At 33.7% G+C, this 17,407-nt stretch overlaps 2 protein-coding genes across 2 annotated transcripts; one reads left to right on the top strand and one right to left on the bottom strand.

Annotated features, from left to right (window-relative positions):
* Positions 1-8,221: 8,221 nt before the first annotated feature.
* On the top strand, positions 8,222-11,140 carry LOC137808546 (thioredoxin reductase NTRB). Its single transcript, XM_068609711.2, has 2 exons — positions 8,222-9,694; positions 10,931-11,140. Exons 1-2 carry the CDS (start codon positions 8,557-8,559, stop codon positions 10,999-11,001), a joined length of 1,209 nt encoding a protein of 402 aa, XP_068465812.2. The 5' UTR covers positions 8,222-8,556; the 3' UTR covers positions 11,002-11,140.
* A 2,147-nt stretch (positions 11,141-13,287) lies between these two features.
* Positions 13,288-17,153, bottom strand: LOC137808545 (3-hydroxy-3-methylglutaryl coenzyme A reductase 2-B). Its single transcript, XM_068609710.2, has 4 exons — positions 15,848-17,153; positions 15,127-15,308; positions 14,683-15,029; positions 13,288-14,016 (listed from the first exon to the last, which is right to left on the bottom strand). Exons 1-4 carry the CDS (start codon positions 16,846-16,848, stop codon positions 13,774-13,776), a joined length of 1,773 nt encoding a protein of 590 aa, XP_068465811.2. The 5' UTR covers positions 16,849-17,153; the 3' UTR covers positions 13,288-13,773.
* Positions 17,154-17,407: the final 254 nt, after the last annotated feature.

Below are 17,407 nucleotides of genomic sequence, written 5' to 3'. Positions count from 1 at the left end.
TTATCTCCTCACACTACAAAAATGAAAGGGGAAGGGAGAAAGAAGAATATAGAAGGTTTCATAATAAAAGTTATTAGTTGGAATGAAAAGAATTAATATTAAGAAAACTCAATGGGTTCCAATTATAATGTTGCAAAGTTGTGAAGAAAATTTTGACACTCAAGAGCAATTTTTTTTTTTTATTGAAACCAAATTGACACTATATAAAAGGGTGTTCATTGTAGAAAAAATCTACATCTTCTTTATCTTTTTATTTTTCTTCTTTTAAACCTGTTTGTAATTTTTTTAGTGTCCTGTTGATTTGAATCAATTTAATTATCATTATTATTACACTTTGTAGTTTATCAATCATTAATTTAATATTGGCAGAAGATTGAAGAAACAGATAACAACAAGAAGAAACATATCGTTTTGATAATGAGAAGTCAATTAAAATCTTGATGAAACAAATTTTACCTTATAATAATTCTTTAATGTATGACAGGAGCAAGTGACATCACAATATTTATAAATTTAACATGCATTTTTTTGACACTCAAAGATCAAATAATCAATTATACAACTACACTAAATGCATCTAATTTGTTTAATGAATATCTTAAACGTGCAGTTGGACTCTAATATAATTATTGAGGATAAATGATATAACTATCAAAATTATATTGATTATGATATTATAGAACATAACATCTAAAAATCTAAAAGATTGACATGTTTTCATGTCTTCTCAATAAGTGTTATATATACATATTTTGAAAGAAGAAGAATAATTCAATATATATATATTAAGAGAGCATAGTAAAAGTTAATTTTATAAAGTATATTGTATTTATTTCAGTTTTATGTAATTTTCATCATTATTTATTTATTTAAATAAGTAATTAATATTATTTTTAAATTAAAATATTATTATAGATTATTAACTATTCAATTAATTATTTTTCCATAAAATTAATTAAATTTTAATTAGAAATGACATAGTAAAATAATTAAGGTTTCATAATTTATAATAACTCTTAAAATACATTATAATAAAGTTTAAGTAAAATATATATAAAATAATGAGTTGTTAGGAACTCCTTACAGTATTTTCTATTGAAGCCAAATTGATTGGGAATTGCTCTATTGAAAATGTCTTTACTAAAATAAATATTAAAAGATATATTCAAATAGAGTATTGACAATCAATATTAGGTTTACATCTAGTTGATAAATACTTAGTTAATTACTTGTGAAGATGTCATTGATAAATACTTGAAGTTTATAGTGAATTAAAACAAATTAAACTTAATAATAATATGAATCTCATATTTCACTTTTTTTAATGTAAAATAGATGGATGACATTGGGAGTTTGAATTAATAATTTAAATGAACAAGACACTGTAAGGAAATCATTAAATAGAAACCAATTTTAAAAATAATTAGTTGTTATATTGGCTAAATTAGAGACCATTTTAGAGATTAAAAACTTTATTGGTTTTTAAATTAGTTTTTAAATTTGTATCTAATTAGCTACCAACGTTTTTGCTATCAAATTTAGAATGTAAACAATTAGTAGTTAAAACCTTGGTAGCTAATTAAATACAAATTTATAAACTATTTATTAATAATAGAAACTAATAATTTTTGTAGTCTCTAAAATGGTATATAACTCAATCAATATAGCAATTAATTATTTGTAGTCTCTAAAATTGGTTTCTATTTAATGATTTTCTTGTAGTGAGAATGGTAAGAATATATGAAACAAATAATTACATCATCGTAAAGAACTAGACCGAATGGAAATAAGACTATTGGTGAAAAAACAAGTAAAACTATATTATAATTGAATAAAAAAACAAAAAAAAGTGAAAAATTAAAAAGTGGATGAGACTTAAGAGTTTAGAAGAAAATAAATGATAAATGTCATTATTCAGTAATATTTCATAGAAAATGATAGACACTTATGAACTTTAATTGATAAAATAATTATAATTCAACCTCTAATCATTTGAATTTTTTTATATGTTTTTGAATTATGAGATGAATAAGAAAAATTCATTTCTAAATTTATAGAAATAAGTTATATATTTATTAATAATTTATGTGTCATACAATATTTAATTTAAAACACTTTCAAGGATAAAAAAAAACCCACAAAAATAAATTTAAAGACCAAATTGAAAATAGCATGTTATATAATATGTTGTAATGCCACAAATTTTTCTAAGAAAATCAACTTTTAGTTTGAAATGTAACATGTTATCTAAGTGTACAACATATACATATGATTAGAGGAGACAATTCCACTTCACAATGTCTTGTTGTGGTAGTATTATTAAACCTAAAGTTAGAGCTTGGTTGGGAGATAATTGAAGAGAACAATTTTCAATGAAAATTGTGGGACACCTTGAGAATCATTAGTGCATGTTTTGTGAGGAAAATGTAGTGATTGAAGATATGAAACATGTAGTGAGAGTTAGTTAGTGTGATTGTGGAAACCAAGTAAGTTTTCCTTTGAATAGAGAGAAAGGGTTTGAAGGTCACGAATCCCTAGTTAGAAAAAGCTAGGAAGTAGCCACCCTATCATCATAAAAGCCAACAAACAAGTCAAACTTTGCTACACATACAAAGCTACAATGCTCACAATTAAAAATATAAGTTTATAGGAACTTAGTTTTGAATTTTCACTATTCTTTAGTCACCTACTTTCAAAAAGAATTGGTGACATTTTCTCATTTCATGCTCCCCTTGTCCCCTTTGGTCCTACCACACCAATCAATCATTGAACACCTTCAGCAACTTTTAAGAGATTAGTTAATTTTACATCAAATTTATTGGAATGTGAATATTTAAAAGAATTATGAAAAAATGGGTAACTTGTATTTGGGCAGACAATTTTACTCTTCAAAGTTGCTATTATTGAATATAATTTGATGATAAATTAAAAATATTTTATTGTTTCACATATTGTCATCAACATTTTAAATAAAAAAGAAATATAATCTAATTATAAATATTTTTATTTTATTCAATAAATTATTATTCATTAATGCAATAATAACGGTAAATAATTTAAGAATAATAAAATCAGAATTAATAACTAACATTTAAGGTTAATAAAATATGAATTAATAACCAGCCGATGTAATTAAAATTGTGTTTAAAGATGACTAAAAAGTGAAATTCCGCGCTTCTACATACTATTTTTATAATTTTTTAAATGTCTGTTAATATACTTAGTTTTTCTTTTGTCTTTCTCTCTTTTATACTTATCAGAACCTCCTTTTTTATTGCGATTACGTGTGCTCAAACTCAATTTGATGCACCACTATTCATTTAACTGTAATAATGTCTATTTCTGTAAATTTGGTGCAAAATTGTAAACAAATTTTCAGACCTTGATGTTTATCGTCCCATCTATATCTAATAAAAACAAATTATGTATAGTTTAGTCACGGTCATATATGCCAGCCATTATTCACTCACAACCCAAAAAAACTTTGTCTTTGCAGCAGCACACACAAGACCCTCCAAAGTTCCAAAACAGTCCAAAGCCTCAAATTCCTAGGTATCTTATTTGCTTCTTGTCTTCACACCACACCATCATCATTACCTCACCATTTTCATAAAGTCATCCTTCAACCTTATACACTTGTATATATCTCCTGCACAAAACTCTGCTTGCTTTCCAACAATAAAAGCATGGCTCACATGAGCTACAGCAGAGTCTGCAGTGGCAACGCATCAAGGTGCAGAGGATTTAGATTGAACCCCAGAAAGCTTTATGTTCTCAGGCTACGCAAGAGGTTCAACTTCTTTCTTAGGGTCTTTCAAAGTTGCAAACTTTCATATGGGGAGGCCATTCAAGTGCTCAAGAAAGTGTTTTGCAGAAAAGGTGGCTTCAAAAGAAACAACACCAACAATTTGGTAAGGGAGGATTGTAAGATGGGATCTTGTGGTAGGTCCAATTCTTTCTATGCAGAAGCCATTGCAGATTGCTTGGAGTTCATCAAACGAACATCAACTTCATCCATGGACCAAAGCCAAGACCCTATTAGCCATGTTCAAGATAGAAACTAGAAACTCATCACTGCTTTTTTGGTAGACAGAATATATATATGCAGAGCTATCAGCTTTGCTCCCTTATTTGTTGCTGTTTATTAAGATTTTTTTGTTGGTTTTTGCATCTCTAGGATTGCATGAAAATATTGTGAATATTTCATCTCTAGTTTTGCATCGGTGATGGATCATTCTCTGTACAAATGTTTGAGAAATGTCAGAAAATTTAATGTGTAAGAAAGAAGTGTTGGTTTAGTTTGGAAATCTTGTTGAATGCAAGCGTGTTGAGTTTTCTTGTTTGTGGTGGCGAATTGCAGGGAAGATTCCTAAGTTTTGATTACTACCTAACACGACATTAATTTTTTTGACTAATTAAGCATAAAGTAATTAAAGGGAAAGTGTTGTTGACATTAGAGAGGGGAACAATCATATCTTTGAATTTATAATTTGGTTCGTTGTTATTATTCATTATGCATGATGTTCGTTTCTAACTATATTAAATTCAGCACTTTTTAATTCATGAGACATCTACTACACACTAATCTCACTCCCCGTTTTAATAAAAGAAACATTCTTTTTAAGAATGATAATGCGGAATGAAACATGTAAGTCGATTTGTATTACGTTAGAAAAAGTGTGTAATTGACTTAATAATTCAATTCGTCGATCTACTTATGTTTCTTCAGCATAATTTGTAATTTGTGTGAGTTAACGTTTAATAAATAAACTAGCCTACTGACCCGTATAAAAAAACAAAATTGTGTAATTATGTCAAACACCTTTGAATATATTACAAATATAAATATACGAAGTGAAATTTTATTCATTCAATCTTTGGAAAAATTAGTTATTCTTTGTAAAATTTAACATGGTTTAGAAAATTATCAAATTCCTACAACACGTACCTAAACTTGAATATTAACCTTGATTGAGGAGTTTTTAATATTATTAATTTATTTCAGATCCCAATGCGATTAATTTCAGTAAAAATACTTAGAGTTTGGAATTAAAGGTAGATTTTACAAACATAATAGATGTGATCTTATTTACTTTTTAAAAGTGTTTTGATTTAGAATTAAAATTAAAATTAAATTTTGTTAAGAAAATAAAATTTATAAACTTAGGCGTGGGTTAGAACAGGAGGATGGAAATGGGTTCCAGGGGTGGCCAAGTGGTTTTGGAGAAGGGAACATGTGTGAGGCCTCACCCATTTATATAGGACCAACATCATGTGTCAACTTCCAAACAATGTTTTCCAACATGTGTAGTTAGATACCATGGACAAAAATTAATAAAGTCTCATCTTAGCTCCTCATTTTGACATCTGTTCACATCTCCTTATGTTTTCTTTGGAATGTGTAAGCAATTAATTATACAAGTTCTACATATGTTATCTGAATTAATTATTTTAAGATATTATATATATATATATATATATATATATATAATACATGCCATTTTCATGTATTGTACTTGTGTAAATGTCGGAGCTAAGTAATGTTGATACGCAATTCGTTATCGTGCTTGTAGTCTCTGAATTCTTCAAAGTTCTTCTTCTCCTACGTGTGGGCTCTGCCGGTCGGTGGGATACCTGCGATTGCACTCCAATGCTCAAGTCAGTGCTAATGATTGGTCTGTTCTCTTAGGATATCAAAAACATACATTTTCTCCCTTCAGAAGTCTTATTTATAGGTTGACTTGGGCCTCTTCCCGTGTGGGCCAGATAATCAGTTGACATGTGTAGTGGTCACCAGGTCGTGCGTAGTGACTTCCTGATATCACAAGAGTGTCTTTTGCAGTGAGTCTTTGACTCATTCAACTTTAGTTGTAACTGCTTTCTTGTCACGTATTTATTACTTTATATTATTAATTCATGTCTTCATTCATCCGGGTCCGACCGATACATATATCATTCAAATAACATTTTTATACTAAATTATATTATAATTAATTACATATCAATTATTTGCATCTAATGTATGAATCTTCAATTACAATTTAACTATTCAAAATAATATGTTACTGAATGTCTTTTATAAGATTTCTGTTAAATATATTGGATGATAAAGATTAATAGTTCACTTATTAATAAAAAAATTCATCATCAAACCTCCTTAAGTTTGTCATCACTTAATTTTTTAATATAAATAATTAAATAAAATGAAATATAAAATATTTTTTATTAGTAATTAATATTATGAAGTGTTGGATCACTCTACCGTTTCTATAACTCATCATCACTCATTCATAAAAAAAAAATAAAAAAATCACATCATATCCATAGAAAATTGTAACATGTATAGAGGGTCTCAACACCTATTAATTAAAGGGTTATAACACATTCATAAATAGTCATCAAATGAATATATACATTATAATACTAAGTATATCATACATTTATATATACATATTTATGTATCTTTTATACACACAAACTTGTATAAATCATCACAACAATACTTCATCACTAGAGACACATCATTTGTCCAAATTTATCCTATTTGCACGATCTTATGCTTGTTTGATAACAACTATAAAGGAGAAAAAGTTGATTTTATCTCAATCCACTAAAATGCTCAGTTAACACTTAAATGTTCATCGTTAGAGCATCATCTTTACAATTGAGTGTGTCACTTACTATAACCTCCAATAAATTCCAAAAATATCAAGCACATTATCTCACTAATGTCGAAGCAATCATCATGTTGTTTGAGCATAAATACATAATTGCATAAACTTATATTCTAAAATCTCATTCACTATTGTCACAACTCAACATTTTGTGGTGTGAATGTCAAAGAAAGAGAATTATCACTATATTTTCGTTAATCAAGTCTCTCAAACCCTAACTTAAATATCACTAAAGAATACAAACAATAACAAATTACCACTTGAATTTCACTTCTAGTGTTTGAGGAATATCAACCTAAAATCACAAATTTCATTAATAGAAATTACAACATTTCAATTTTAACGAGTACACCATCTTCCAAACCACCAATTCAAGCACTAAAAAAACATGTATGTCCTCTTGTAATACTTTTTCTTAATGATTTTATTTTTATTCATTGGAATGGTTCCTAAATTTTATCTCATCGAGACTGGAGCTAGCTAAAATTTAAAGTTGTGTCCAATTCATTTCTTCCTTTATTGACGATGTTTTCTATTAATCAATTGTTCGAATTTTTGTACTAATTTTTTATAAGATGCTATCTTTACTACATTTAGCAACCTTATTTTCACCTTATGAGAATTTTAAACCTTTGTTGTGTTTTATATAAAATAATTGTTTTTTCTTTCAACTAAAACCTGAATAATAACTATTTCATGAAATAAAATTTAGCTGTGCTTATTGCATGCATTCATGCTTCGTGGATGAGCTACGGTGCAAATAGAATTTGTAAGAGACACAATCAGTAATCTAGGTGGTGCATATAGTAACTAAGAACAAAATGTTTTCTAGCCCAATTCAGCTTCTGTAGGCTGAAAATCGTAGAACCAGTGCTTTTTTTGGACCCAACTTAGTGAACTTATAAGGGATGTTTCTTCCTGCACCCCTATATTTTTCTTCCTACACCCCCACAATTTTGTAAATTCAGCAATTGACCTTCACCTTTTATTTGAAATCGAGATCTGGGGTGTGTTACTGATTCATCAATCTGGAAGTGAATAATGTTGCTTTTTGGATGAGAGGGTGTTCCAGAAACAAAGTTTACATAAATTGTTGATTTTTGGATTACTGAATTCAAAAGTCTAATTTCTAGTACGAATTGATTTTTTCAATTATGGATTTCTAAATCCGAAATGCATACTTTGAATTATGAATTGACGTTTCTGGTAAAAATGTAAACCTTGTGGGGATAGTTTTGTTTTTGCACAACATTGTAGAGGTGAAGGAAGAAAAATATAGGGGTATAGAAAGAAACTGTCACTTATAAGATATGATGTTCCGACACATCTTTTATATTTGTATCCGTATCATATCGTACATTGATATTCATATTATATTTGTAGAACACTTATCAATAAAATAATTTAAAAGAATTTATTGGATTGGATTTTTATTTTACCACGATTCAAACACAAATTAAAATATAATATACATAAATATTTATTATCAATTTATATAATTTATAATAATAAAGTATTAAATACTATCTTAGAGATTATAGTGCTACATGATCCTTTGTGCAGTTACTTGCCGCTGGTTGGAAAGAACAAAGTAGAAAGGTGTTTTTGAGGATGATGGAGATTTGGGAATACCCCTATAGAAAGAAAACAAAGCAAAGAACAAAAAAGGCTTCGCAGATGCAAAATGCCAAACAAAGCACAACCAAATCAACACACATTCTCTCCGTAATGGTCACAGCTTTTCTGAAGCAATGGTATAAATTGTTATCCTTTCCCAGCTCTAACCATTATTTCAAATTTGGAAAGGTATTTTTGTAGAGAATCAGAGAATGAGGTCTCTACAGTGAGGAAAACAAAAAACACAGAGACGCGCGAAAATCAAATGAGAACTTTCTCAAACTCCTTCTTCACCAAAGCCCGCAACCTCGTAGGCTTCGGGCTCGCTTCCACCGCCGCTGCCGCCGCCACAATCGCGGCCTCCAATTCCTCCGTCTCTTCTTCCGCTTCTTCTTCTTCTTCTTCTCCTTCATCCACCGCCTCTTCCACCTCTTCTTTCGATGCCGACGATAATTCTTCTTCCGATGTCGAAATCGTCCCCCAGAAAGTACTGAAAACGAAGCTCTGCATCATCGGAAGCGGCCCGGCGGCGCACACGGCCGCCATTTACGCGGCGCGAGCGGAGCTGAAGCCGGTCCTCTTCGAAGGATGGATGGCGAATGGCGTCGCTCCCGGCGGCCAGCTCACCACCACCACCGACGTTGAGAACTTTCCGGGATTTCCGGCTGGCATCCTCGGCGCCGAGCTCATGGACCGCTGTCGCGAGCAGTCGCAGCGCTTCGGCACTGAGATCATTACGGAGACAGTGACGACAGTGGACTTCTCCGAACGGCCGCTTAGGGTTTTCACCGACTCCACCACCGTGGAAGCTGAATCCGTCATCGTCGCCACCGGCGCTGTTGCTAAGCGGCTGAATTTCGTCGGCGCGGGTGACGGTCCCGACGGTTTCTGGAACCGCGGGATATCGGCGTGCGCCGTGTGTGACGGTGCCGCGCCGATATTCCGTGGCAGGCCTCTGGCGGTGATCGGCGGCGGAGATTCTGCTATGGAGGAAGCTGGCTTCCTCTCCAAGTTTGGTTCCAAGGTGTATGTAATTCATAGAAGGGACAAGTTTAAGGCTTCTAAGATTATGCAGGGGAAACTGATGAATAATCCCAAAATTGAAGTGTTGTGGAATTCAACAGTGGTTGGGGCTTATGGGGATAAGAAGGGTGGGGTTCTTGGTGGGTTGAAGGTGAAGAATGTGGTGACTGGGGTTGTGTCTGATTTGAAGGTTTCTGGTTTGTTCTTTGCAATTGGGCATGAGCCTGCCACGAAGTTCTTGGATGGTCAACTTGAATTAGACTCTGATGGGTACATTGTGACCAAACCTGGCACCACAAAGACTAGTGTTGATGGAGTTTTTGCTGCTGGTGATGTGCAGGATAAGAAGTATAGGCAAGCTATTACCGCAGCTGGAACTGGTAATTCTTGTTTATTTTCAAATAAATTAGATTGCTTTGTTTTATGATAGTTATGGATTCATGTGATGTTAGTTTCCTAGTTTTGAAACTGGTTTTTTGAATCTGATGGCCATGTTTTCTATCTGTTCCATTAAACATCATTTTGAAGCAAATTAGAGTATGGACAGGTTATGTTATTATTTGGTTTATATAGTGCTTGGTTTTGAAACTTTGTCTTGGAACTCATGTTTTCAACATTTTCTAATTTTATTTAGAAATGAGTGTTTTGGTTCAAAGCTTATGTGACCTCAAGCTAGAACAATCATAATTGAGGCACTGTCTCATAGTGAGAGATGGATTTTATAAGTCATAATTAGTTATTTACTATCCTCTAAATTTTAACTAATATTATCTAATCCTTAAAGTTTGTAATTTTTCTCCAGCTATTTCAACTACTACAAGCAAATGTTTTCTTATCTTTGACTAAGATTTCGAATAGTTTTATTGAATCTCTCTGTTAATGATTAATATAATAGGCCTTACTTTGGATAAGTTACATTTCCTTTTAATAGGAGATAACTAACCCGTAGAATCACCACATTTTGAATAACTGTCAACATACTTTTTGATTATTCAGTGTCCCCATCTTCTAGTAATCCACGGTTTCCCACCTTTTGTTACTTATTAGAGAGATTCAATAGAGAGGCCTGAGAGTTTAGGTGTACGATATAGTCTTTAGTTTGCTGATCTTCACTTCAGTTATGTAGACTATATGATAATAGTAGTATGTCTATCAACAATGTTCTACTAGAACTTAGAAGTCATGGCAACTGTAAATGAATTCCTGCGTTTTATTTTCCATTTCTGATTTGGGTATAGTACTTGATATAAGACAGAATACAGAGTTTAAAAATAAATTACAGAAAGAGTACGCTTATTATTTGGACAAAAGGGACTGAAGCTTAAATTTGAGTAGTCGTTAACTTACATTTGGTTATGAACTCAATTTTTGGATTAGTCATTGATCTATTCTGTAAGAATTTGGAATCAGCTATAATTATTTTACCTTTATATTTGAATTTTTTGAACTAGAAGTAATGTAGATCCTGTCATAGAAGTGATTTTGAGTGTGTTTGTTGGTGATAACACGTAAAAAAGTGTGAATTATAAAATGCTCATAACAGAATTAGAATGAGATAGAATGCAGCAAAAGCTATACTCTGCGAAAGGATAATGAAAATGATAATATTGGTGCAGGGTGTATGGCAGCCTTGGATGCAGAACATTACTTGGAAGAGATTGGTTTGCAGGATGGTAGGAGTGTTTGACGTTGTGTTGTGTTGTGTAGTTCAGAAGGTGAAGGTTTCTTTCTCCACTTTAAGTTTACATTAACAATTGATTGCAGAGACAAGCTGCGATTTCATCACAAATATAATAAAAGCTTTACCTTCTGTTTTTACCAAGAAATGCGTACTAGATAATAAGGAAGGAAGGAATGGATTGGAATACCAAATTTCTATCATTTATTTCTTCAGAAAATAAATAAGGCGTTATTCTTTTCCCACTTTTCCCTTAAATTGCCATGGAATTAGAAGACAAATTTTACCCAGTAAGGAAAAATGGGATTGAAATACCAATTTTTTTTATCATTTATTTGTACAAGAGAAAGATGAATACATTTTATTTTATTTTCATTAATTAAAAAAATTATCTTTCTTTGCTTCTTATTTCCATCCATTCAAAAAAAATGTTTAGTCTCTGGATTTTTGAAGAATTTTATTTTTGGTCTTTAAACAAATATTTGACAGGTTTTATATTAATAAAAATAATTATGGATATTAATGTACTTTAAAAATATATAAATAAGAAATGAAAAAAAAAAGTTTATATGCATAACTTGTTTGGAGTCGTTCATTCTCAACACTACTCTAACAGAGCAGGATGAAAATAAAATCTTGTTCAATAGTTAAAAAACCTAGGCCTAATCATAATGTTAAAAATTAACCTTAATAAAGAAACCAAAATGCAGTTTGATACTCTCATTTTCTAATCTATTTTTAAGAAAAAAGCTTAAAGTTCAATTTAAAACCGCTAATTTCTTATTTTTCTTTTAAATAACCTAATTAAATTTTGAAATGAAAATGAGTGAGCTTCGTGTTTAAGTTAGTTGCATTTGTAATAATCACTTACTTTTGCGGAAAAAAATAGAATGAATAAAATTGGAACATTTCCTATAAAAAAAACGTTTTATGTGCAACCAAAAGTAGTAGAATAGTATAATGTTTGCATCCAATTTTTCGGTAGATTACACGGTATTATCCTTTGAAACTGTTCTTGTCGATTGACCTGAATTAAACTTTAGTGGTGAACTCTGGTCTGATTTTTTTTTTTTTTATGCTTTGGGATGCTAATAATAATTTACAATGAATAGAGTTTTACCTGTTGACAAGACTCTGATGTTCAAGTTAGTGAAAGCATATAACTATAAGTATCTAAATACAGTGTATGTGTATAAGTGTAGTATCGCAAGATTGAACCCCTTTGTTCAAGGTTTTGTAGTCCTTTCATAGCATTCACGGATCTCCCTTAAGGAGTCAATAACATAAAGATATTATGTCGGTATCTCCCTCATGTAGTTATTTATTCAGTTATTTTTATTTTAATTACCTTTATTAAAGCGCCTTGTCAGCTGCTTGAGTTTACTCCTAAACACATTATTGAATCTGTTATTGTTTTAGGTTGAGTTAAGCATTTTGTCTTTAGGTGAATGAGGATAGTGCACTTAAGTGTTTGGGTTGCACCGTACGTGTGCGACCAATAGAGAAGCCATTAGGAAATATTTGTGTCTATAAAAAAAATGTTCTTAAGTCTATTATCCTTTACACCCATTCAACATCAAGATCCGCTATCTCCATCCTAATGTTGCACTCTTCTTATTTGGACCTAATTTCATATTACTGGATTCATAAGGACTTAAAACTAAGAGTAACTCGACTTAATTCTATATATCTTATTAGTTAAAAACCTCCAATTTCTTACTTTACCAAGAACTCAACACAATCTGTTATCCAATTTCTAAAAAAATTATTTTATTTCTGTAATACCACCATACTCATATTATTGTCATTAAAACACCTTTCCAAACTCTATTATGTGAACGGTTAAGTCCTGCGAAATTGAATTTGTTTAAAGGACGTTTTTGCCTTTTGATATTCCTGTCCAATTATTGCACAGATTTCAAATTCCACTATTCCTATCAAATTATTGCACATCTTTCAAATTCCACTAAAGTCCCTGCATCTAAAAAACAGAGGAATGATGTCTTCCTCTTCTCTACCACACACCACACATTGGTTAAACACTTTTACAATTAATTTTATCTTAAACTTGGTATAACGCTTTATCAAATAATCTATTTATTGAAGATTTAGTTATACTATCATTTTACAAAATATTTTTTAATAATAGAAAATAAAAAATTAATAAAATAAATTATAAAATTAGTAAAATGTACATAATTAATATAGTAACTAATTTTTGTCAACAATTCATAAAAAAATGAGTGGGGGCAATCTTAGGAATATTAGGAAGATGATGGCACCCAACAAAACCAATAAAGCTTGAACAATCAGAGACTATTATTATTACTATTGACAACTCTACATCCCATCTGGAGACATCTCTGCTCTTGCTAAAATTACAAATTAATCAGATGAATCTTCCAACCAACACATGAAAATACTACAGACTAAAGCACCACATCATTAATTAATGCAGTGGTACTTTAAACAGAATAACAGCACACGACACAAATGATTTCTTAATAGAAGTCTAATATCAGAAGTGTGGCTCTTGTTTTCCTCCACTCCCCAATCCAAGTCCCTCTGTATAATCTCCGTAAGACTCGCACCAAGCAAATATTCAATGAATGCCAACCAACCACACGCTTTTGGGGAGCTGGATTTACTCGTGGAAGAAGCTAACCATCACTTTATCTTCATCCCTTACACCATCCATACCATTTTTTTTTGTCATTTTTGTCGTTATGTGATGGTTTGCTTATTAGTCTCTTTAGACAAGTCAATTGCAATGTGGGAAGCTCACGCAACAATCTTAGAAATATCCCTGCTAGATCTGTTGTATTTCATATGGCTCTTAACAAGTTGTCCAGCTGCAATTGCAGACATGAGTGATAGCTCTCCAGCCAGGACTGAACCGGCTACAATGGTGGCCAGTAGCCTAGAATTTGCACCAGGAGATTCCTTACTCGCACCCTTCACACCAAGTAAATTAAGACATGCAGACTGAGATGCAAGTTGCGTGCCCCCTCCAACAGTACCAACCTGAGAACCACAAGGAAAAGGGTTTGAATTCATTCCCAAATAAATAAATGCTTTCCTTCCACTGTCTAAGGAGATTAAGACAAAAAGCAAACATAAAACAATTGACAGTGAAAATGGGTTTCAATTCATTTATCTACACATGGTGGTTAAGTATTGCACTCTGCACATTGCTTTCCTTCCACTGTCTAAGGAGATTAAAACAAAAAGCAAACATAAAACAATTGACAGTGAAAAAGCTAAAACCGATCTCACATAAATGTTGAGGCACCGAACTTGGATTTGGATGATGTCTTCTTTAAGGAGTTAAAATAAGGCACGGAAATAGGCACTGGCCCGGCCTAAATCATAGGCCAATACAAAAACGTGCAACGCATGCTTGGGACCACCAAATGCATCTATTAATACAGACTAATATCCCATTAAACAACTCTATTCTTACTTCAAATGGACAAACTAATAGGTGGTCTGAGTCCACCTACCTAAACTTGACCAAAATGACAGCACCTTTTCATTGGATTACAATGCGAGTGTAAACCAAATTGATTTCGTATACTGTATTTTCTATTCGTTTCTTTCTCCACATTAAATTGTCGTTTTTCCATCTTTAGAATCAAAGAGGCTCTAAAAGATGAGAGAAGCAGTAAAAGATGAAAGAAGCCGTTGTACCTCAATTGAGGGCATGGTCACAGAAACGTGAAGGTCCTTCCCATCATTGACAGCTTCCATCATGGTGATGCAGTGAGAACTCTCCACGTTCTGGGCAGGATCCTGACCAGTGGCAATGTAGATAGCAGACACAATATTGCTAGCATGGGCATTGAACCCACCAAGAGCACCAGCCACGGCTGAGCCAGTAAGGTTTTTTAGCATGTTAAGCTCGACTAGGGCCTCTACAGTGGTCTTCAACACCTTATTCACCACCTCCTCCTTAATTACGGCCTCACACACCACCGACTTGCCACGTCCTTCAATCCAGTTCACTGCTGCTGCTTTCTTGTCCGAACAGAAATTTCCTGGAGCAAAGCAACAGGTATATGACAATTTCAGCTACTGCCTTCAACCATGGCATCGAAAAGTGCAGTAAAAACACATAAAGAATATCATGTTTACCAGAGATTCCAATAACTTCCATGTCAGGGAAGTCTGTCTGAAGAAAATCAAGGACATTTTGAACACCTTTAGACACCATGTTCATCCCCATGGCATCACCAGTGCTGCATCGGAATCTCATGTACAGATTCTTGCCCGCAATAGCACACTGAATAGTCTGCAACCTGGCAAATCTGCTTGACCTGCGCATATATCCATTACATATTACTCAATAATTATAACAAAGCCGCATATTGCTTGCAGTAATTCTAGAAGACAAAAAGCGATGACATCCGCGATCAACATAAAAAAATGAAATATAAAGATAACCGTAACAAACTCCAGCCAAAATTACCAATTCACCGCTGGAATTCAGCCAAAAAAAATTACCCATCAACAAAACCATCCATAGTGGAATTCAAACTTATCTCAAAGCAACTACAAATGAATCCCGTAAATTAACCAACTACGGTTGCCCATAAAATATATGATCCTCAAATTGCGAAAAAAGAGAGAAGAATGTTCCTTTGCTTACTTTCTTTTCCTGACGTCAGAGTGAAACTTTGGTAGCAAAATATAACAAAACAAATCAAAAAGTAAAAGAAAAAAAAGAACTTTCAACAGAATATAAAGGCCTAAGATTCTAAGTGAACCACATCGCAATCATTGGTTTCGGAAATAGCAACGTAAAAAGGTGGGGAAAGAAAAGAGCGAAGGAGAAAGAGAGAGAAGAAGAGAGTACTTGTTGAAAACGACAGCAAGGGAATCATAATTGAGAGGATCCTCCAAGAAGAACTTCAACTGCGCAGCGCGCTGAGCAGAGGGCAACCTCACAACGGGAGCTCTGGTCATGCCATCCCTGAGAAGCACAGAGGAAGCACCACCAGAGACGAAAATAGCTTTGCACCCTCTGTTCGTGCTGGCAACCAAACACCCTTCAGTGGTGGCCATAGGCACAGTGTATTCCTTCCCATCTAACAACAACGGCCCCGCTACTCCCACGGGAATCTGCACGAACCCTATCGGCATCTCGCAGCACTGCCCCAATATCGACTCGTAGTCGAACCCCTGCACGGGCAAACCCTCCAGCGACCGACCCGTCAGCCTCTGCACCGCCTCGCGCCGGATCGCAGCTGCACGACCGCACTCGCCTAGGCGCGACTCCAACGCGTAAGACGGAACCGATCCCGACACCACCGCCTCCACGACCTCCTCATCCTCGGGAGACAAGGAGATCGGTGCTGGTGCTGGTACTGCTGCTGCCTCGCCGGCGGCTTTTAGCGGGGGAGCATTCGATAACTCCACCGATTTGTCGACGGATTTGGAGCGTGGGAGAGAGTTTTGACTAAGTTTTTTCGTGGAGACTGGGGAGTCGTGGAGCGCGGCGGGGCAGGGTCCAGGAGCGCGAGAGTCTTCGCGGAGGACAGTTTCCTCGTCGGATAGCTCGTCGAGGGAGGCGCGGGAGGCGACGCCGAAGAAGCCGAGGAGGTAGATGGCGGAGGCGACGAGGGAGACGATGGCGGCTGTTTCGGCGGGGGTGACAGCGTGGAGGGGAGTGGCGGTGCGGATCTTGTCGCGCCAGCGGTGGAGGAGGAAGTAAGCGACGGAAAAGAAGACACCGAAGAAGAGGGCGTTGGTGAGGTAGAGTGGGAGGACGGTGGTGGTTAGGTTATCGTTGTTGTTCAGCTTCTGGGTTTTGACGCGGTCACCGGAGGCCGGGATGGATCGACGGCGAACGTCCATTTTCCTCGCCGATCTGATCGACGAAATGCAGATTCAGGAAAAAGAGGGAAAATGCAGAACCCAGAAGCTGAATGATGGAGGAAGTTGAAGAGGTGGATAAATCGAAGAATGGATTTGGAGTTGAAAGGAAGAGCGATACTTTAGAACCCTTTTTATAGAAACTCTCAGCTTCCCGCGCTCCACCGTTGCCCACGCGGACAGCGTGCGTCTCTTCTTTCTCCCAATAATCTTATTCAAAAATATGCTAATTACATACTTTATAATTAACTAATCTATTTTTTCAATTTATTAATATTATTTTAATTCTCAAATATATGTTTCATATATTATATATATGGAGGAATGTTAGATTGTGTTATTATTATTGCATCATAGAGAAGAAAAAAGCATTCGATAAGATCATGTGAAAATATCATTGGTTATGCCGAACTCTATAAAAAACAATTATTTAGTATGTTTTTTATGTTTCATTAAAATTTATTAAATTATGAAAGTGACTAATTTAACAAGTGAGACTTGAAACATCTCAAAACAATTACATATTAAATTAATAATAGAA

Source organism: Phaseolus vulgaris, chromosome 3 (genome assembly GCF_051622355.1).
Source record: "Phaseolus vulgaris cultivar YP4 chromosome 3, ASM5162235v1, whole genome shotgun sequence".
NCBI classification, from domain to species: Eukaryota; Viridiplantae; Streptophyta; class Magnoliopsida; order Fabales; family Fabaceae; genus Phaseolus; species Phaseolus vulgaris.
Note: the sequence above shows the minus strand (reverse complement) of the source record. Positions and strands in the feature narration are given on the sequence as shown.